At 43.2% G+C, this 22,602-nt stretch overlaps 1 protein-coding gene and 1 long non-coding RNA gene across 3 annotated transcripts in view; one reads left to right on the top strand and one right to left on the bottom strand.

Annotated features, from left to right (window-relative positions):
• The window catches only part of LRRC1 (leucine rich repeat containing 1), an 84,882-nt gene extending 68,052 nt beyond the window's left edge, over positions 1-16,830 (bottom strand). The window contains exon 1 of the mRNA XM_067294172.1: positions 16,616-16,830. Coding sequence (XP_067150273.1) covers positions 16,616-16,774 — 159 coding nt within the window. The 5' untranslated portion in view covers positions 16,775-16,830. The remainder of the gene's footprint in view (positions 1-16,615) is intronic.
• A 4,012-nt stretch (positions 16,831-20,842) lies between these two features.
• LOC106493236 (uncharacterized) lies at positions 20,843-22,100 on the top strand. Of its 2 annotated transcripts, XR_001294121.2 has the most exons (4): positions 20,843-20,984; positions 21,068-21,229; positions 21,340-21,394; positions 21,506-22,100. It is a non-coding gene; the product is annotated as an uncharacterized lncRNA (long non-coding RNA). The 2 variants fall into 2 exon arrangements; XR_001294120.2 differs by having other exon boundaries at positions 21,068-21,394.
• The last annotated feature ends 502 nt before the right edge of the window (positions 22,101-22,602 follow it).

Raw genomic sequence — 22,602 nt, forward strand, 5'->3', positions numbered from 1 at the left:
TTTTCCTCTGTCAGTTTTGGCTGCTAAACTATAAGACAGTTCTAAATATTGATGTTCTAATACAAATCTTTTCATAAGCAATAGCTGTCCTTGCCAGAGATACTTCACAACAGCAAATGAGAGATAGCAGGAACATGACTGAAAAACAAAATGGTCATCTAAGAAGCAGGCATCCCTATGAAAGTTTGAGAGTCCTCGCCTCACCCTGCGTCAGTGTTGTATATATTTACTAAATGTGCAACACAGCTGTGCACAACAAACAAGAAAACAAATCACATAATATTTAAAGACATTACTGTTTCTGTAACAGGCTACTTAAAAGAAAAATTAATTGGGAGCTTTATTTCTATTTTGCATAACAATTTTAAATGAATGACACCATTTCCTAGATAAAATCATAAGCTACAGTTATGTGAATGGCACCCCTTTGAACCTCTTGTTTTGTTTTTCCTTTAAACTACAGAATTAAATCTCTCGTGCACATTTAGTAGATCCTACTCCCATTTCAGTTATTATTCTTTCTTTATCCAAGGCACACTGTTAATGCTCTCAAAAACTACTGGAGAGTCAAACAACAACTCCTTTTTGCCCAATTTGTTTTACCTCTCAGAAAGACCACAGGGAAGAAGGAGAATTAAGAGTATATGGAATAGAGTGCAACAATTGTAAACATATATACCAATATTTGTTATGTTTTAAATACACATTAAGCATTAACATGTTCCTAAGATATCAAAGAGAGGCCAGTTGCTATTTGAAAAGCTCTGGTAGGAACACAAGTGCAGTATAGCTGTTGTTTAGCTCAGCCTAGGCCAGAGCAGAACATCCACCCAGCATGCTGTAATAGCAGGTTTCAATTTCAGACCCAACTTGTCTGCAAGTATTTTGACAACACTTCTAATGCTGCTCAGTTTAGCCAGTCTAATTAACAGTGCTTCAATGAGACAAATAATTCCATGAGCATCAGCACTAAAGAAGCCTACAGCTTTCTACTTACTGGCAATTTCCAGCCTCCAAATGAAGCTTCTCTGCAATCAAAGAATTTATAAAGGTTTCTCATATATGATTTTTCTAAGAACACCTGTTGAAATACAACCTCTCTCTTACTGGCAGACTAATCAAGTCTCTCTCCTCTACCCAACAATGTATTTTTAAAAACCTTCGTTCTGTCAAAATTGGGTTGATATCAGCCAAAGGAAGGAAAAAGAAGAGATGAGTGAGCAACCCACTGAAAAGCACAGATAGACAACGTGATCCCAATTTTCATACTTTTTTTTTTTTTTTTTTTTAGAATTTCATTACAACTGGCCCTCTTGATTTTAGAAATAAAAGCTAACAAAATTAAGCCAAACTAGTTGGATTGATAGAACTCAAGATTTTCTGGCTGGGCAAGTGGCCAAAACAATGCATATTGCTGGCTTTCTTTCAGTGATCCACTTCTTCAGTAAGAACAGCAATGCACAAGAACCCTGTCCGCATGCTTCGATTAAAAAAAAAAAAAAAAGGCGGGGGAAAATAGATGAAAGCAACAGGCAACTGGAATCAAAAACACAGGAGGGCACACGAAGTACCTGCAAATAAAGCTGTTTGAGGAGCGACTTTTCAGAACTAGCGATATGCCAACGTAAAAATACAAACCCATTTTGGCATAGTTGGCATAATCAAATGCATAGTGACATGAACGAAATCTTCCCATAAAAAGGTGACTACCAGGAGCAAAGAAAAACAAGATTAGAGACTAAAGAAATCCACTGCCTGATTTTTAAGATGGACCAGAATAAGTATCAGCGATATGAATGAGAGGGAGAGAAGTAAGAACACTGAAATTAACTGTGCTTTCAGAGTTGTATTAACACAGGACAGAAAGATACTATTTTTTTGGTGCAGGTACTTAAGCTCTTGGCGACATGCTTAAAATTACTGAATACCTGCTCTTATGTCAAGATTTCATTAGACACCAATAAGGATTTTCAACTTATGCATGCTGTCTCAGCTTTTAAGGATTCCATAGGAAAATTTAGTGTTATATTCAAACAGTAATAAGTAAGTTTCAAGACACAGTTCACTACCTAGTCCTGATTCTTAAACATCACCTCTAATTATTTCACTCTGGAGTGAAATAATTTTTCCAAACCTCTAACTGACAAGTTATAAAGGTTTTCCATATTTCAGAATTAAAAAGTGACACACAGTAATTTAAGTTTAGTTTAACTCTTATTTTCATTCCTGCTTCAAATGTTATTGAGGCTTCATTTTCTTCTCCTACGTCATAAACAAAATAAATGGGAAAGCCTTCACTTTATTTGTTCATTTCCATTTACCTGTTACCTGACTTCTTTCAGTACCTGGATAATTGAAGACACTAAATCAGTCTCTCCCCCACCCTTTTAGACTGCCTCAGGAAGACTTCAGAAAAAGTCACAAGTCTTTTCTGAGGCAAACACAAGCAGAAGCTACAACTTGTTTTTGGTAATCAGCCCAACAAAAGAGCTAAAAAGATAATGCATTAAATAACTTTACAACACAGCAGACACAACACTCTCCACCTCTCCAGCAAAGTCCCTAGTCACTAGACTACAAAATGATTTGCTCTGGGCCCCCAAAAGATTGCTTCTTTGTCTGCGCAGTTGCACAGCATCAGCAAGATGAGAGGGGAAACCCAGCCGTGCAGGCTGACATGCAGGACACTGGGAGGAGGATGAGGTTTAAATCTCATAAGGCAGAAAAAGCACTGCATTCTGCTGTTCTGCCTCCTGGAGAAGTGTTTAATAACGATGTTCATACAAACACATTCCCCAAGTTTATGAGAACAGAAAATGCGAAGAGGGAAGGGCAAACATTTCCTCATTTCTCATCCCCCCCCCTTTTTTTTTTTTAAAGGAGTAGGGGAAAGTCATCTACAGTCCACTCTTGGAAAGAATATCCACAGGAGAGACTGAACACGAGGGATTCCAAGAGGAGAGACATTTAAATGCCATATTGGCCACTGATCCTGGTGGGATTTCAGACATTTCTACTACTCTTAAGTCAGCCACCAAACTTAACAGTCTGGAGTTATCCAGCAGCAGCCTACCAGAACCACAGTCATTTTTACACTCAGAGCGAGTTATAACAGAGTTATAACAGAGTTTGCCTTCCACTTAGGCAGTAAGGCACAAAGAAACAAGAGCTGCAAATAACATTTAAGCAAAAATTCCTGTCTGGGATGTAATGCTCTGTGTCGCTGTCTTCGAATCCATCCCAGGGCTTCTGGTTAGTAACATGAGCAGGAGCACTGAGGGAAGCAGACACCAAGAGCACAGAGAGCAGACTCCTTCCTCTTGAAGCATATGCTAGCCAGTTAATGAAATACTTACAAAGCTGCATCTTACTGTGGATTTATGAAGTGTGAAATGAGCTTCAGGCAGACTCCAGTGAAGTCTAGTTTGGGCTCTACGAGCTTGGCATCAAACGGAAAGCATCCTATCAATATTGGGATCCCCCAAGTCACTCCACCTGCTTTCAACCGTGAGCAGGCACGGCTCATGAGAGGAATAGGGTTTCACAAACACTGATCCCTTGTATTCCTTCAGTTCAATCATTTTTTTATATATAAAGTACTAAGCAAGATACCTAAAAGATTTCTGAGGGCAGGGACTATTTAACTGACCCTGCAGTACACAGGGTCATAATGTAGTTGATGCCTCTAGACCCTAGTTTTACTAGAAGCAGTTAATGGCTTTCCTTTCAAGCAGTGAGGCTCACTTCAGCAGCAGGTACCATACAGCAGTATTCAGAAGTCTGTCAGCTTCTTATACGGCAAGCCAGCAAGATACAATTGCTCCACACACCAGTTCTGCAATTTCTGTATTCAAGTGTTTCATGGCAAAATCAGAACCCATTACAGATTTCTGGCACGGTGAAAGATAGTTTCACATGCCCAAATCACATTTGTAGAATAGGTTGAAACTGTACTTTGATCCTGATCCTGTTGTCAGGTTTGACATCACGAACAGCAATGGAAGATAGCACCAGGGCAGACATTCAACAGAGAACAGTCAAGCACAAACCTATATGAAACATTAATGAAATGACTAAATTTCAGGACAACAGAAAGGATTAATGAAAGATCACAGTACATGATGCAAATCCTGTGGGCATGTAACCTAAATGACATATCTGACAAAGAAAGAGAACCAGCCTTTGCACCTGCTCTCTCCCCCACCAGTGGATGCTTTAAAGCTTGATATGAAGGATCAGCTAGGCAGAAGGGAAGCAGGGGGAAAAGGGTCTACATGAGACAGCAAAGATTATAATTGATGCTTCACAGAAGCTGGTATTCAACATCCACCTGCTTTGTTTCTGGCCCCTATTTTCAAAGCACCTGCCATTTTCTGAACTACAATTCAACCAGTTGAATAGGCCAATTCCAGGTCCAGCTCCAGGCTGTTTTGCCATTCCTTTTTAAAAACAAACAAGGGACTATCCGCACTTAAAAAAAAAAATATTGCAGCACTGACTCACAATGCTGCTCTGCCGAGCAACACATTGAACAGGTTGCCTCATGCTGTTTTCTGGTAGGGAAGGATTTACTTTTATGTCAATTAATCAGAGGGAATAAAGGTTAAAAGAGCATCTGATGCCATGGTCACCAGAGCATAGCAGAGGGAGGGAAAAACTCTACCTTTAAGACAGGCCAGAAAGCATGTGCAAATTCATTGCAGTTAAATGCATTTGCTGTTTGGAGAAGGAAAATATTTTCTCACCAATAAGCGCATAGCATGCATTTTTCTAGTACACAAGATAAGGTTGTTGGCAAAAGGTAACTTTTTTTTAGACCAACTGATATAACTGGGAAAAAAAACCTCCATGTATACTATAAACATTTATTTTAGAGCTACAGATGTGTAATCTCTGCCCCTGAACCTTGTCTTATCTGTGTCTGTACATCATGCAGAGGAGGGGATGCTATCATTCTACTAGAACAATACCTCCCTCACAGAAAAAAAAAAGTGAAAGAGACATAACCACCTTATTACCTTCTTCCTAAATGAGTAAATCTCAGCTGTTACTAAGCAGGATGATACGACTACAAAAATCAGTGTTAGAAAATATATTGGACTAAGCAGACTTCAAAGGAATGTGCCAAAATCTTCTGAACAGCCTCACGGCCATTGACAGGGAAGTTATATTCTGTAGAGGACAACAGAGTAAGTTCTTCCCCTGCCCCAGTCAGTTTGTGGTCTTCCAAATCTGACATCAAAAGGCATAGTATTTTCTTCAAGTCTTAGGCAGTATCAGAGAAAAATCTGAAAGCTAGCAGATAAACTAAGAGATATTTATCTAATAAAGAGCTTATCTTCTCTGGAGCCTTCAGCACAGTGTTCTATATTTAGAGGGATGTTATTATAATGATCCAATGCTACTTCTCAATAAAACATCATTTGTTTTAATAATTGTCAGTTCAAGCATACATTACAGACTTGTAATAATTGCTTATGTTCACAAATGGTTTTACAAGAGATAAGTATTCTGAAGACACTGAAAAGTTGCAGATTTTTTAAAAAGTTAGTATTTTACATAATATTTGTAGTACTGAAAGCATTACTTAATCAAACTTTCAGTAAAATTACCTTCTGTCTACATAGTCTTAGTACGTACCATACTGTCTACATGGACTTCAGTTTCACACAGTTACATAATTAACTTTATGATATTAACTAGAAATACAAGCTTGTTCAACTCTTGCGGTGAGAATTTCTTCAAGCATTTACAACAAGATGTGCAAAAACACCATGACAGTACCAGTAAAAATTAAACTTCTGTAGGTGCACAAAAGGTAAAAAACATGACTTAATTCTATTTGTACCATTAAAGACAGCAAATGCTGAAGACATGTGAAACCCTCCAAATGCTCTCTATAGAAGGATGGAATAGTTGGGGCTGGAAGGGACCTCTGGAGGTCACCTAGTCCAACCCCCCTGCTCAAGCAGGGACACCTAGAGCACGTTGCACAGGACCCTGTCCAGATGACTCCTGAATATCTCCAAGGATGGAAACTCCACAGCTTCTCTGGGCAACCTCTTCCAGTGCTCCATTACCTTCACAGTAAAGAAGTTTTTCCTTATGTTCAGACAGAACTTCCTGTGTTTCAGTTTGTGCCTGTTGTCTCTCATCCTATCACTGGGCACCACTGAAGAGAGTCTGTCTCTGTCCTCTGTACATCCTCCCCTTAGGTATTTATGAACATTGATAAGATCACCCCTAAGCCTTCTCTTCTCCAGGCTGGACAGTCCCAGATCTCTCAGCCTTGCCTCGTATGAGAGATGCTCCAGTCCCTTCGTCATTTTCACAGCCCTTCACTGGACTCACTCCAGTTAAGTCCATGTCTCTCCTGTACTGGGGAGTACAGAACTGGACACAACACTCCAGGTGTGGCCTCGCCAGTGCTCAGTAGAGGGGAAGAATCACCTCCCTCGATCTGCTGACAACACTCCTCCTAATGCAGCTCAGGATACTATTGGCCTTCTTTGCCACAAAGGCATGCTGCTGCCTTATGGTCAACATGTTGTCCACCAGAAATCCTAGATACTTTTCTGCAAAGCTGCTTTCCAAAGGCTGCTGGTTGGCCCCCAGCCTGTACTGCTGCATGGGGTTACTCTTCCCCAGGGGATGGACTTTGCACTTCCCTTTGTCGAATTTTATGAACTTCCTCTCTGCTCATTTCTCCAGTCTGTCTAGGTCCCTCTGAATGGCAACGATCTAGTGTACCAGCCACTCCTCCCAGTTTTGTATCATCTGCAAACTTGCCGAGGGTGCATTCAGTCCCATCATCCAGGTCATTAATGAAGATGCTAAATAGATTTGGCACTGGTATTGACCCCTGGGGTGCTCCACTAGTGACTAGCCTCTAGCTGGATTTCGTGCCACTGATCACAACCTTCTGAGCCCTGCAATTCAGTCAGTTTTCAGTCCACCTCACTGTCCACTTACCTAGCCCACACTTGTCTGTCCAAGAAGATGTGATGGGAGACAGTGTGAAAAGTATTACTAAAGTGGAGATAAACAATATCTACTGCACTCCCCTCATCCACCAAGCCAGTCATCTCATCAGAGAAGGCAGGTTGGTTAAGCACAATTTCTGCTTTGTAAATCCACGCTCACTACTCCTAGTAACCTTCTTGTTCTCATATGTTTAGAAATGGTACACAGGATTATTTGCTCCATCGCATTCCAAGGCATCAGTGCGAAGCTGACTGACCTGTAGTTCCCTGGGTTCTCCTCCTTGCCCTTTCTGAATACTGGAGTGACATTTGTTTTCTTCCCATCCTCATGAGCCTCCCCCAATTGCCATGATCTTACAAAGATTATCGAGAGTGGCCTCACGATGACATCAACCAGCTCCCTCAGTGCTCTTGGGTGCATCCTTTCAGGTCCCATGAACCTCTGTACATCCAGTTTGTTTCAGTGTTCCCTAATCTGATCCTCCTCCACCAAGAGTAAGTCTTCCTCGCTCCAGCCTATCCTTGTCTGCTCCTCAGTCACCCGTGTCATCAGCACACTCCAGAAACCTCCTTTTTGTTTGTGCCCTGTTGTATTGTCCATCCAGCAAATATCGGGGTGGCTGAAGTCCCTCACAAGAACCAGGACCTGTGAAGGTGAGGCTTCTTCCATTTGTCTGAAGGCCTCATCTACTTCTTCTTCTTGATCATGCAGTGATCCACTAAAATCTCCATTAAATGTCACCCATGCCGGTCCGCCCACTAATTCCAGCCCATGAGCTCTCAGCCTCTGCAGGCAGAGCTCCATGCATTCCAGCTGCTCTCTCACATAAAGGGCAATTCCCCTTCCTCACCTTCCTGGCCCATCCTTCCTAAAGAGCCTGTACCCATCCATTACAGCACTCCAGTAATGGGACCTATCCCACCATGTCTCTGTGATCCCAATGAGCTCTAAATTTATAAAAGGAAATAAAATTTCTAGAAGTTTACATCTTAAGAAGGGAAAGTTACAATTCACAAGCATAAATTTGAGAGGTATTATATCATTTCTTTCCACAGGAGATTACTGGACATAGACCAGATGAGTATCTTTCAGGCTTATGTTCCTTCATGACAGAAACTATAACAGAACAGTCAATTTTTATCTAAATTACTAAGAAAAGAGGTGTGATATGGGAAGAACAGGGAGACTTTTTCTTAAGGAGCTTTCACAAGATTTCGGTTCTGATAACTGCACCTTTGATCTCAACACTGCACATAAAGAGATACAGATTCTGCTTAAGTCGAACAGTACGCAGCAGCATACCACTGGCCTCTTCAACAGAAACCGGGACACAAGAGGTGGCCAGTGCTTAACCAGGTCTCTTGGGGAAGTGGTCTCACATCCACCAAGAAACTCAAAAGAGAAACGTTAGCATATAACACCAAGAAGGAAAATTAAAGATGACAGATATGATTAAGCTCAAATAGAAAAGTGAAATGATTCAAAGTTACATCAGATTAAGTGTACAAATGCTGCATGGAAATAATTGCCAAAAGAAGAAAAAGTTCAGCAGACTCTTAAGCTAAACTAAGTGCATAAACAAAATTTTGCATTATTTTTTGCCATTTGGAGTTTTTACATAAACAAAGCCTGCTCCAAATCTCTCACAGGAAAGTGGCCTTCATCCTCTGACTAAAACAAATGAATAGCAGCAAAACAGCAGCAAGACAAGAGTAATAAACTATTTCCACTCCTCACCAATGCAGAGAATGCTAATTATCTAATATAAAAGCTGAAATATAATACTGCATTCAAAGATTGATAAGAAATTTCCATTTTCTACAAAAAAAAAAAAAAAGGTCAATGCAGAGATACCATTTTCTACTGCAAATCCATGGAGAGAGAAATTAAGCCGACAGGATGTAGTGGCCCTTAAATTATCGTGTACAGGAGTAGAAGACTACATTTAATTGACTAGAGACTGATCTATAGATTTGAAAGCATCTCACTTTTTTTTTTTTTTTTTAATTTGACACATTTCACTAGAGAAGCTATTGAAATACATCATGCAGAACGTGTTGCTTTCTTCTGTCAAAGCAATTTTCTAGAAAGCCTACTCTTCAGTAAGGTATAGTTTTTGACCTGTAACAAATTATACACTACACACTACAGCTCGAGTTGAAAAAGCTTTCAAGTCTTCACTCATTCCTATCAGGAAAATAAAAAACGGTACAGGTTTAGAAAAAGCACAAACTATATTTTTAAGTCAGTCTCTGTGCACACTGTTGTGAACATGTACTGTGTATACACCAAATATTCAACGGAAAGCAATTAGGTTATTTCACATCCAACAGAGGAGGAGAAATTTTTTAAACAAGTTAAGAGTCACACTCTACAACTGGCCCTATACAAGTCCTTCCTTTTGAGACTGAAGAGTTCTGCCCTTTGATTTGTCTTGTAAAGCAAAAGTGGCAAAAACCACACTGACAGCTAGAGATTGCTGTTCTGTGGGAAAACAGCCACATCTGCCAAGAGAGGAGATAGAGAGCTCAATATTGTGGAAAACCACCAGAAGCTTTACAGTATTGCCTGCTTCTGTAGTACATCCCACCACACTGGCTCATCCTGTAGGAAGGGTAAGAGGAGAAGATGGAATCTGCGAGGCAGCAGAAAGGAAGGGGAAAGAGCAGAGTGCAAAGGAAAAAGATCTGTGAGGGCAGTCAAGAATCTGTCACAGAAGGAACAAGAGAGAAAACAAAGAATCAAAAATACAAGGCACAACAAGTTTTTTAGGTTGGAGGAAGTGAGCAAGGTCCTGGGACATCAAGGATGGGGGAGGAGGGGAAAACACGTATGTGGAGGGCAAGGAGTCCGAGATGCTAGTGGTGAATGCAAAGAAAGACCCCTGACAGTATAAGTGCAAACTTCTATTAAGATTCTCTGTCACTTAATTGGGGAGGGAGGGAAGAAAAGATCTGGGGAGTAGGGCAGAGTGGTTAGGGAGACTTGAGAGAAGAATCAGAGTACTGAAACGGGAAACCAAAATGAACCCTGTGTGGTAGCAAATGGATATTAAAAAAAAAAAAAAAGTAAGCTACTGTTCAAAGAAAAATGAGTAACCTGTATTCCCGAGAGGCTGAAAGGTATAGATTAGGAAAAAAAATATTTGCAGGGAAAAGGGGGTCAGAGAAACTGAGTTAGCCCATTCTTTTCTCTGTTCATGTGTGTGTTAAGGCACAAGAGAGCAAGACGAGTGGAGCAGCTGAAGTAACGAGTAGCAGAGGCACCTCTTTCTCTGCTTCTTGGCCATTTCTTTTCAAATGTTTTCTTTTCTTTACCCCACTCCCCCTTAGAAACAGGTGAAGAATTCATAGCATGCATTTTGGTCACCCAACACAACAACAACAACAACAAAAAAAACAAGGTTATTCTTTCAAAATAATTCAAGACCATTATTTGTTTCTCCTCTCCTAGAGAAAGTTCAGATGACTCAGATAACATACAATGCAGCAATATTGCTCAGCTGTGTCTTTCTACTAGTCTTTTCCAATCCATGCAGCAATGTTTTAAGTTGTTGGGTTTTTTTTGAAAACACACATTCTGTGCTCTGCTGTCACACCAGAATAGTAAGGATTTTATGTTAGCAATGACTGCAGATAAAAACAAGTCTAAGACTACTTCTGTACCTTAAAATATTTTAAATAGCTTAATAGATAGAATCACAGAATCACAGAATCGCTGAGGTTGGAAGGGACCTCTGGAGATCATCTAGTCCAACCCCCCTGCTCAAGCAGGGTCACCTAGAGCACATTGCACAGGATTGCATCCAGGTGCGTTTTGAATATCTCCAGAGAAGGAGACTCCACAACCTCTCTGGGCAACCTGTTCCAGTGCGCTGTCACCCTCACAGTGAAAAAGTTTTTCCTCATGTTCAGATGGAAGCGTCTGTGTTTCAGTTTGTGCCCGTTGCCTCGCGTCCTGTCGCTCGGCACCACTGAAAAGAGTCTGGTCCCATCCTCTCGACACCCTCCCTTCAGATACTTGTACACATTGATAAGATCTCCTCTCAGCCTTCTCTTCTCCAGGCTAAACAGGCCCAGCTCTCTCAGCCTTTCCTCATAGGAGAGATGCTCCAGTCCCCTAATCATCTTTGTAGCCCTTCGCTGGACTTGCTCCAGTAGTGCCACATCCCTCTTGTACTGGGGAGCCCAGAACTGGACGCAATACTCCAGATGTGGCCTCACCAGGGCTGAGTAGAGGGGGAGGATCACCTCCCTTGACCTGCTGGCAACACTCTTCCTGATGCACCCCAGGAGACCATTGGCCTTCTTGGCCACAAGGGCACATTGCTGCCTCATGCTTAACTTGTTGTCCACCAGCACTCCCAGGTCCTTCTCCGCAGAGCTGCTTTCCAGCAGGTCAACCCCCAACCTGTACTGGTGCCTGGGTTTTTTCCTCCCCAGGTGCAGGACCCTGCACTTGCCTTTGTTGAACTTCATGAGGTTCCTCTCCGCCCACCTCTCCAGCCTGTCCAGGTCCCTCTGAATGGCAGCACAGCCCTCTGGCGTATCAGCCACTCCTCCCAGTTTGGTATCGTCAGCAAACTTGCTGAGGGTGCGCTCTGTCCCTTCATCCAGGTCATTGATGAAGCTGTTGAACACAATCGGACTCAGTATTGATCCCTGGGGGACAGCACTAGCTATAGGCCTCCAACTAGGCTTTGTGCTACTGATCACAACCCTCTGAGCTCTGCCATTCAGCCAGTTCCCAATCCACCTCACTGTCCACTCATCCAGCCCACACTTCCTGAGCTTGTCTATGAGGATGCTATGGGAGACAGTGTCAAAAGCCTTGCTGAAGTCTAGGTAGACAACAGCCACTGCTCTCCCCTCATCTACCCAGCCAGTCATTCCATCATAGAAGGCTATCAGATTGGTTAGGCATGATTTCCCCTTGGTGAAGCCATGCTGACTACTCCTGATCACCTTCTTTTCCTCCGCATGCTTAGAGATGGCCTCCAGGATGAGCTGCTCCATCACCTTTCCAGGGATGGAGGTGAGGCTGACTGGCCTGTAGTTCCCTGGGTCCTCCTTCTTGCCCTTTTTGAAGACTGGGGTTGAATTAACCATTAAGACAGTTTAACTGAAGTACCTGAGTTGATCAACAACAATTCTTAAGAATGGCACGAGCATTTCTAGATAAAAGGACAGCCCTGGACTATACAATGAGCTTTCAAGTAAACACAAGGTTTTCTTAAGAGTTCAAGAAGCAGACTGGGAGCTCTCTACAACCAATCAAAGCATCTACAGGTCTGTTTTATACCTGTTTTTATTTCACTGCAAGCCTATAAATCCATTCCCAAATTTTAAAGATGTCCTGCTTTTAAGTAATTAGAATTTTTTTTTTTTTACGGGTGTATTGGAGCAAACTAATCAGAGAACATACTTTCATTGCTATTTAATAGAAATGGAGGCATGGAGAAGCAGATGAGAAGGGGAGAAATGTATGTATCCAACAGAATTTGCCCCATCAACCTGACGGAAATCAGCTGAACCTTTATGCAACTATTATGGCCTCCAGACCCTGTCAGTACACGCCACCAGAAGGAAACCAAGTATGGCAAGCCCAAGCGTTCTGAAATGCTCCATGAACCACTTACTAATATTTATCTGCCTCAGGAAGTTTTAAAATTTAAAGGATGAAAAAAAATTCAGTGACTGGAGGGAGAGCAGATATCTGGAGGTAAAGCCATCATCAGTGCCTCAGATGGGCTGTGTGGCAAAGCCGGGAACAGAACTCACTGATATCTACTCTGTTTCAGAGAAATATTCACAAGATGTCCTGCCTGTTGTAACAGCCATTCCAGACTGCACCTCCCTAAGTCAGGATGATGAGGTCTGAAGTAGCCATGAAGAATGAAGAGCAAGGTGGGAGAGTTTCAATTCTATTTATCCTACAGCTACTGTGACTTTTATTCAGGTGACAGTCTGCAGAGGCATTCTTCTCCCCTACTTCACAGGGAGTCTTTACAGCACAAATTTCTTAAGGAGGATCACAAACTTCTCAGTGACAGGAGTTCCTTATTAGCATTATGGAATATGTTACAGCATCAGCACAGTCAATGGATTATTCACCAGCAATCAGCACAGATCACAGTGAACTTTAGGATTTCAGCAAGTATGGGAAAACTTCTAACTAATGCAATTGGTATTAAACATGTCCCCTAAATGCCTGAACTCAGCCTAACAGTGGTTTATTTTTGTGTTACTGCCTTTATTTGCATAGAGAAGACACTTAACAGAGGTACAGTAAGATTAATATGACACACGACACTAGATCAAGGGCCTAATGACTGTTTAGAGCTATGCTGTCCTATGAGCTTGTTAATCATGATCTCCCCGGTGTTTCCTGTGTAAGAGGTACAGTATATCTCTGCTTGTGGTACTTATTTCCAATTCTGTATCTGTACTTTGCATCACACTGTCCTTTTAATATTAAGGAGAATGAACACTCTGTCCTGTAGAAAACTTAAAACCAGAGATCTTTCATTATTCTTCCAAGCCAGATTTCTACAGTAGAAAGATTTTAAAAAAAGCTAGCAGAAATTTTAAATAAGATTTTTTTTAATGAAATTGTAATGTCTGTCTCCAGCTTCAAAAGTTAAGAGAAGTGGTATATCACATGCACGATTGCAACTGGGTTTTTTTTTGTACCAGAAATATCTGCAGATTCAAAACTTATCTGAGACGAAGACACCATATTCCATTCATCAGAAATCATTAATAAGGAACTGACAAGGCAAGTTCATAGGTCAGTGCATGAAGTCCTAATAAAAATGCCTTCCTGTGTTGCTGACAAGGCATAATGTACTACAAGTATGTTTCTGCAGTTGTATTTCATTGGATTCCTCCTAGTCCAGCTAAAAATCCACAAACATATTCCTACAGTATATTTAGGCATTCCTGTAATCTGATCCATCCACATGATCCATCCACAAGAAAACCCTTCTTTTTTACTTTTCAACTTTTGCTTGTTTCTACTCCAATGCCAAGGAGACCTTTTTTTTTTCCTTAGCTATTTTCTACATGTGTGGGACTTAATATATATTCATATGTAAGTAATGAAAAGAGATAAACGTCTTAGCCATCATTAGACAGACGAAAAAGGCTATTTCATAAATTGCAATTCAAGGAAGAAGAGAAACAGTGAATAATTGTACCCCATTTACAGAAATAAATAGTTTATAATATCATGAACAACAGACATCTGCATTCATCACCTACATTTGTACACAGCAACAATTTTGGGGGGGGAAGATGCGGGGGGCGGAGTGAATCAGGGAGCCATAGGTCTCAATGAGATTTAGGTCAAAAGCTCATTTAACATGCCTGAAATAAAAAGCGTACAAGCCTGAAAGCCAACAGTAAGAAAAAAGGGCTGTACAAAAAAGAGACTCAAGCGTCTAGTCTTTGCACAAAGCCAGTAGAAACTGCTGGAAGTAAAAATAGCACCCACACTGAGGCTATGTAAACTAGTTTTTCTCTACTTCAGAAGGATACAGAGCTCACTCACAACAAGATGCAAACCTTTTTCTAGGTTTTTCAAAAGAAAAAGCCAAATTTAATAAGTCATTTCAATTAAACATCTTTACTAGTCTCTACTTTTCCATCATGATTACTCATATTACCTAGAGTGAAAAACAGAGTTTATGTGAGAGAAGTGAGCAAGGGGTGGGAGGGGGGGAGATCACACTGTTTAACTTTTAGTATGAACAGACCAACTTTGATTCAGGAGGAAACAAAGATGCTTTTGAATTTTTTTTCTAGGTAGCAAGTTCAATTGCTTAGATTCCAAGTTCCTAAGAGTTCACACATTTTTAAGGTACAGCTTCTAGATATGACCCCCCCTTTAGTGCTAAACTCCACCGACCACAACTCACAAAGGTTCCTGAGGTGTACAGATCTAAAGGGGAACCACTGAAAAATGCCTTTGGTTTATCAAGCCAAAAGCCAATCAAGCCTCCTACTCGCCCTGCAGATGCCTGTCCAGCTGGACAGTACCTCATCAGAATGAGTCTCTGTTAGAGTTTCTCTGGTCTTTGCGAATCACCAAGTGCCAGCCTGCAAGTCATGCTGGTGGTTAACATCTACACATTTCAAAACTGATTAATGCTAGGAAGTTGAACTGAATGCAAAGCTACCTTTGACAATACTAGCAAAAAAGCATTATACACAAAAACCTGGTAAAGTGTTTCATGAAAGAAGCAAAACACCAACAACTTTGGAGGATTTACATTGATAAAAGACAAAACTTATTTGTCTCTTGCGTTTTGCATAACAAAGTTTCCAAAAGTATAATGAAGAAATGTGAAGGTGGTTATCTATAAGAGTGATTTTTTTCCCTGTACAGAGCAGGTAGTACCTATCAAAAGGGGAAAAAGGGGGTGTGTTTAATACCCTCCAAGGTCTTGCAGTTCCACTGATGTGAATGTTAGTCACAACATATATTCACATCATGCAACTTCAGGCCTAACCCTTATGCCCTCAAAACAGTAGTTTTACTCCCGTAATACTAGGATTTTGCAATTTTCCATCTGAAAGATCATTTACACTAAACTTAAATATGGTAAAATACTAAATGCTAATCCAAGACTATGACTTTTCCCTTAACTACTAAGTTTATTAAAACTGTTTGAGCGCTCCACATGCATCATAGTACATCAGCTGACTGTAACGTTGAATGTAAATTCAGAATTGAGATTCAAGATCAACTGAAGTACCCCCATTTGTTTAAAAACCTCCAACGAAGGCCGCTAGACCGCCTGCAGAACCCGAGTTCTGCGCGTGCCAGGTAACACTACGAGTAAAATCATAGCTGCAGTAAGAAACAATTGCCTTAAAAGACGGCTTCGCGGGGTACTTCGCGCAAGTCACTGCCTTCTTGGTCACGTCAGCGAACACGGATCGCTGGAAAGCGCTTCAGACGCAGCGCAAACGCAACCCCACGAGATCACCGCGTGCAGGAGCAACAGCAGCGGGGAAGGGGCCCCGCTCCCGCGCGAGGCGCAGCCCGAGCCGAGCGCCCCTGCGCAGCGCGCTCGCCGCCCCGCGGGGGCAGCCGCCCGGCCCGCGGCTTAAAAATAAGTAACTGAGCTAAAATAGGAGGCTGAGCGGGTCGCCTCCCGCGCCGCCCTCCGCCGCAGGTGGCCCTCGCCCGCCCGCCCGCCCCCTCTCCCGGAGGGCCGCCTCGCTTCTTCCCGACCCGGCGCGGCGCGGCGGAGCCGCCCGGCGGCGCCTCGGCTCGGCGCCCGCGGGGGGAGGCACGGGGGGCGCGGGGTAACGGCCGCGCAGCCCTCGCGGCCCGGTCGGGGTCCGTTGGCGGCAGCGGCGCCTCGCGCCTCAGGCCGCCGCCCGCCCGCCCCGCCTCGCGGCCCGGGCGCGGCCCGCCGGCGCCGCGGCGGAGCGGGAGCAGGGCACCTGCCGGGGCGGCTCCCCGCGCCCTGCCCCGGCGGCAGGCGGGGTTTCGGCGACGCTGCAGATCTGGAACCAGTTCCCCCCGCCCGGCACGCCGCGGGCGGGTGGCGCAGCCCGGCCAAGCAGCGAGCGGCCCGGCCGGGCCGGGCCGGGCCGGGCCGGGCGGGGGCCCCGCTCACCTTGGGCAGCTCGCGGAGCTGGTTGGCGTCCAGCAGGAGCTCCTCCAGGCTGCGGCTGTAGCGGTAGATCTCCTCGGGCACGGCGGCCAGCGAGCAGTGCCGCTTGTCGATGGCCTCCACATGACGGTTGCACCGCCACAGGGGGATGCAGTGAAACATCGCCGCGGGGTCCGGCCGCCGGGGGCCGCCGCCGCTCGCCGCCGCTCCGCCTCGCAGCGCGGGTGCCGGCGGCGGCAGCCCGCATCCAGCGCGCCGCGGGCAGGGGGAGCCGGCGCGGGCGGAACAACGGGGAGGCGCCCGCTATTGTGGCTCGGCGGGCCGCTGCGCTCCCCCCGCGGGCAGCGCCGGGCGGCCGCCGCGCATTCCCGCGCCTGACCCGGAACCCGGGCTCCCTGCCCCGCTCCCGCCCCGTCCCGGCTGACATCAGCAGCGCCCGGCCCTGCCTCCTGCCTGCCTCCTGCCTGCCTCCTGCTGCCCGGCCCGGCCCGGCCCGGCCCGGCCTGGCCCCGCCGCGGCGCCTCCCGCCTCCCCGCCCCGGCCCGGGCTCCGGGGAGCACGCCACTCGGTCCTAGCCCTCGGTTAGTCCGAGCAGGACTTAAACTCCGGCAGGACTTGGTGCCGGAGCGCTGCTCTGTTTGCCTTCGGATGGCGTAACATCATCTGTACGCTTCGAAAGAACCGAGAATGCCGTAAAGCGTTTTCCCCTATTCGTTTTACCTCGGTTTTGCCATGTGTTGGCCAACAACGCCTAGGTTTCCTCACCTGAGATGCTCACAAACTTCACCAGCCAAGAATGCGTGCAGATTATGCTAATATTTTCTCTTCAAGTGTTTGAACACAGCATTATCTGGAAATAATGGAATGAAACGTGCAGAAGGCTACTTAGCTACCCTGCGCGCTGCGGCTGCTGCCCACACAAACTACATTATTGTGGCATAAATCAATATACTATCCTCAAGGCTTTCCCAAATAAGATTTTTAAATCCACCTAAAAAAGACCTAAGGTCAGAAAGGTTAGTAAAGGTAAATATACCAGCACCTCTCGCTGTTTCTGCAAAGGCCAGCCTTGGTGAGTGGGATGAGGCACCAAGCTTTAATGACAAAACACAGTCTCAGAGGATCTCATCTGTTTGGTTGCATAATACGAATTTTGTAATCTACACAGTGACATAAAATGCTTTTGAAAACAGTCACTAAATGTCAGAACTGCTCTCGAAATATTATTATTTCCTTGCATAATTATAACTGTGTGCAAATACTGGAATAGGGGAGAGGGGGAAGTTGACTCCTGTGGTCAGGACCCCTGCGTAATTCTTGATCGGTACTGAGAATACTTAAAGTCTTACAAAATCAATGTATGTAGTGTTTTCCATCTTAAATCAGATGATAAATTTTGCAAACTACAATTGCTTAATTTCTGCAGAAATCACAGTGATCTGCTTATTTTTAGTTAATAAAGGACATTTTAGAACTTTATATACTGTTACTGTTTGCTGGCCTACAAATCAGAAATGCAGAAAATGTTACCAACTTCTCATAAACACCTGGAAAAATCTGTTGGAATCAATAATTTCTTTCTTCAACCAATTCTTCAATTCTTCAATCAATCACAGCAAAAACCATCATTCTGAACTTCAGCTTGCAACTAAACCTGCTCAGCTTTGGTAAGTGTAAGGAGTTACTATCCTCCATCGTTCTTTGGCACTAAGGAATAGCAGCAATCGAAAACTTTTCCCTAGAACAAGAAAAGCCCAATTCTGTATCCTGTGTGGCCAGAAGAGTAGCAACTTCATGTTGAGGCAAATTTTTGTGGGAGAGGTCTTTGAAAAGGGATGGGAAATGTGGAATGGGATATAATAAAGAGAGTAATTAGAAGCTATAACGACGCACTCAGGAGAAGGTATGCGCCTCAGTCAGCAAGCAGATGAGGATAGCAAATTGCCAGGATTTGCTGTCCCAGTACTAACACATACCTGACAAACTTCTTACTTACGGCAATTGTGTCCTCCAGCGATAAGAGAAGTATTGCCCTCTGTGATAATGGCAATCCTACTGGTTTACACGTTTTCCTGGCAAGCAAAGGTGCGGCTCATGGGCAGAAGTCAATAAGGTCCATGGCTCTCCCAGTTTTGCAGGGGATTACCTGGCTCCAAACTGCAATTTGATAATCTTTTTTTTTTTTTGGGGGGGGGGGTGAGTTTGGTTGTTTAGATATTTCTATTTCTACTTTTTTTTTCCAGTACTTTTAAAAGTACTTGAGGACTTTATTTTTCTTTTTAGTACTGTTGGCTTAATTTTTGTCACTTGGGACAGCTTAATTTCATCTTAAGACTCTCCCAGCAATGCCAGGAGCCTGTGAGCTGTATGAAACCTGTAAGAGGCCTGAGATGGCAATGCCACTACCTCTTTTGCAAGAGCTAGAAATTGGCATCAGGGCAGCTTTCTTCAGCCGCAGGTGGAAGCAGTCAGACTTACCTACTGTTGAAAGCCAGGCTGACAACTCCCCCCTGCTATTCCCAGTATATACATAGCACGGCAGTAATATGCCCTCCTGCCCTGGGCTGTTGGTGGGACTCTGTTGTGGGGATGAGACTGCCCTGCTCCACGGGTGATTGCTCCCTGCTAGGAGTGCCAGCAGGGATATCAGCTACGGATACAGTCAGATCATAGTTGAAGTTTGGGAGAGAGGTCATGACAGAAAAGTTAATTTCTTACATGACTATCAAACAAACAGTCATCCTTCAATTGCCACCAGCTTGGTCTGGGTACACAGACCAGAGCTTTGGTATTGAAAATCTCCATTTCTCTTTCTGTACTGTCATCCTGTGTGCTCTTGAACAAACAAACAAAAAAATTAGTTTTATGTGACTTTTAAGGATCTCGGAAAATGAAGTGTACTATGTAGGGAAAGTTAGACTGGTCTCTTGGGTAATCCTCAAAGTTATTATTTGAAATAAGTGAGAGCAAGGTCAAACTGCAGCTATCTCCTCCCCAGCACAGAAGACATCTGACAGGACTGCTTCTAGTTTTTTGAAAGGAATGCGTCATTTGGTTGCAACTGGAGCAAAAAACATCAAATTTGAAGTTGAAAATATTATGAAAAGCCATAAAGCAAGGCTAAGCATGGTATTGGGTGGGTAGGGAGGAGGTCTGCAGCTACAGAGAAAGCACTGGTGTTCAGGATCAGCACTTAGTAGTAAAGTACATTTTGGCGTAGAGAGAAAAAAGGACAGAGGGCAGCTGCTTTTAGCATTATCGTGGTTTAAGTAGTTTGTAAATTTTATAGTTCAAAAGCTTCTTAAATTAGCACTAGGAAAAAGAAAGAAAAACAAAACCAAGCCAGGTTCCTAAAGCCTTTTCTGCATTTCCTCCCCCAGTCAGATTTCCCCAGTGTCATTAGAGAAAGAGGTGCAATTAAAGAGCACAGAGAGGCTGGGGCCAAACAGGAAGTGTAGGAAGAAAAGAGAAGTAAAGAATCAAATACTAAGGGCAATGGAAGAGGTTTCTTGATAATAATCTAACTAATAGCTTCTATATGAAGGTTTTGATTGTCACTGGAAGAGGAGTTACCCACCCCCTCCAAATAAATTTAAAAAGAATATTACTGAACGAATATTAAACATAAAGCCTTCAGGATTGCTGAAGGGCAACCCTGGCAGTGTGCTGGAGTTAATTAGCACTGGCATACTTCTTACTTCTCAGTGTTGCTGGTTGAGGACTCCAACCACGTTTACTCTTCGGTTTTTATTTAAATTGTTTAGTAGGGGGCTGTAAAAGCAGCAGGTAGGTATAAATATAAAGCATTCCCATTTTAATTATGGGGCTACAAATATAGTTACAAATTATGCTTAGACAGTCCCAAGTGTCACATCTACAAAGTTTTTGTATGTATGAAATAATCTATATGGATTAACATTCATGTATTAGTAGTATAAAAATACATAAAGAACTGCAATGAATTCTTATACCTGTAATGCAAAGCACTTTGCATTTCAGGTATATATGCTATATATATATATGGTATATATATGCGTAAGTGGCATGTGCTAGTAACAGTGCAGTTAACACATTCAGTGTGTTTTACGGTGTTATAAATAGTAATCATTTTGAGCAAGAGGAGTAGCATCTCTTCTCCTCTTCACCCCCCAGCCCCAAACAAATTGCTCACAGTAACGTCAGCTTTTATTTGAACACAATGAGCTGTAATCACATGAGGTATTACTCTGATTTAATCCTATTTGCTTCAGTTTTGTAAGGAGTGGCTAGAAATATGCGGTTGCATCGTATCCTATGGCTTCTTATTTCACATCGGTTTTCAAGGACTCACACCCATCATGTGGCCAGAAGAAAAAGCAATAGGTTCTGGCAGGTAAGGAGAGGAGATACTTCTGGTGGTTTGCATGGGCTTTTTTTTTCTTTTTTTCTTTTTTTTTTTCTCTCTTTTCTTCCCAGTTGCTGGGCTGGCCGTCACACCTGAAGGATAGATTCTGAGCCCCAAACACTTTTTGAGTTTTTCCAACTATTTTCAGCTGGTCCAGTAAGAGGTATGACCTCTCACAGCAAACTTTGCTTCTCCAACCACCATGAAGAGAACAAGTAGAGACACAAATTCAGGTCGGAGCAGGGGGGAGTGTTTTTGTTTTGTTTTTTAAATCAACATCAGAAATCAGCTCATTGTCACTTCATGATGTGTAGCTGGGTTCTCCATTTCCCACACCCAACAGAGACAATGAAGCCGCCACATTTGGCGTTACGTGAAAAAGCGGATACTGGAAGGAGGTAAGTCACGCTGCCGATCAGACCTGCCAGAGGAGCGGGGGGTTTTGGTAGTCATGAAGCTGCACCTTCATTTCGTGCCGTTTCATTACTGACAGTCCCTGTCCCCTGTAGGAGAAGGAGCTGGCAGGTGGCGGTGGGATCGGAGCCCCGGCGTGGCCAGCGTCGCGGGGGCCGGAGGAGACCCCGTCTCTGCTGACAGCGATGGCAGCCCTCCGGTGCAGCCGGGCTGGGGCCGGGTTGTTTCAGCACAGCCACAGCTGCGATGAGCATCCCTCAGGATGAGCATCCCTTGGCGTGCCGACAGCTCGTACCAGGAGCGTCCTTAAGACCCCCAATTTTGGGTACCAATTGATGGCTCTGGAGAATGTTTTTCCGAGTGTTGGGAAGTGAAAGTAGCTAGCATGGGTGCTAAAGCAAACTGGACGACAATGAAAAATATTTTAACTGGCTCATAATTCTTTCAAATTGTTTTTTGTGTGTGTGTGGTTCCTAACTTCCTTTTTCCTCTCATCTTAGCTGGAAGGGAAGTTTAATGCCTTTAGAGTAATCAAGTGGGGTCTTATCTACAATTACACACATGTACAATGCCACACTTTGTATTCATAAAGGCAGGTTTTAATGTTGATTCCACTTTCCACTAATTTCCTGTAATAGTATTTAGCTCATATAATGCAAGTTAATTAAAATGCTGTATTTGGCTTTTACCACAGAGGAAAATAATTTTATGTTTTCTGAATAATAAAATATCTTTTTAGAAAAGTGTCATTGATCTTCTGTAAAGAGAATGAAGAAATTTCTGAAGAATTTCTGAGAAAGAAGAGCAGATAAATTATGAAATTTGCTGATTTAAGAAATCAGATCCAGCATAAAGGAGTTTTAACTGGAATTTATTTGGAATGCCTAATGGGAAACGTGACGTAAGCAGCTGCAGTAGGTAAAATATTTTTTCCGCCTTTAAATTACTTTGGTCACAGTAACAATTGGAGTTAAAAGCAGAAGTCTGAATTTGGTGAGTTACTAGGTGTTACATGACAGTCAGAAGAGCAGAATTGTCTTTAGAATTAAATACTTTTCTGAGGAGAGACTATGCTGAATACCAAAAGGTAAATTAAAAATTTAAGGAGATAGATATAGACATAAAAACCAGCTCAATCTTCTAGTTGTTAGAAAAAATATAGTTAGAGAAAGCAGCTAACTTTGAAATACAA

This window comes from Apteryx mantelli, chromosome 3 (genome assembly GCF_036417845.1).
Source record: "Apteryx mantelli isolate bAptMan1 chromosome 3, bAptMan1.hap1, whole genome shotgun sequence".
NCBI lineage: Eukaryota > Metazoa > Chordata > Aves > Apterygiformes > Apterygidae > Apteryx > Apteryx mantelli.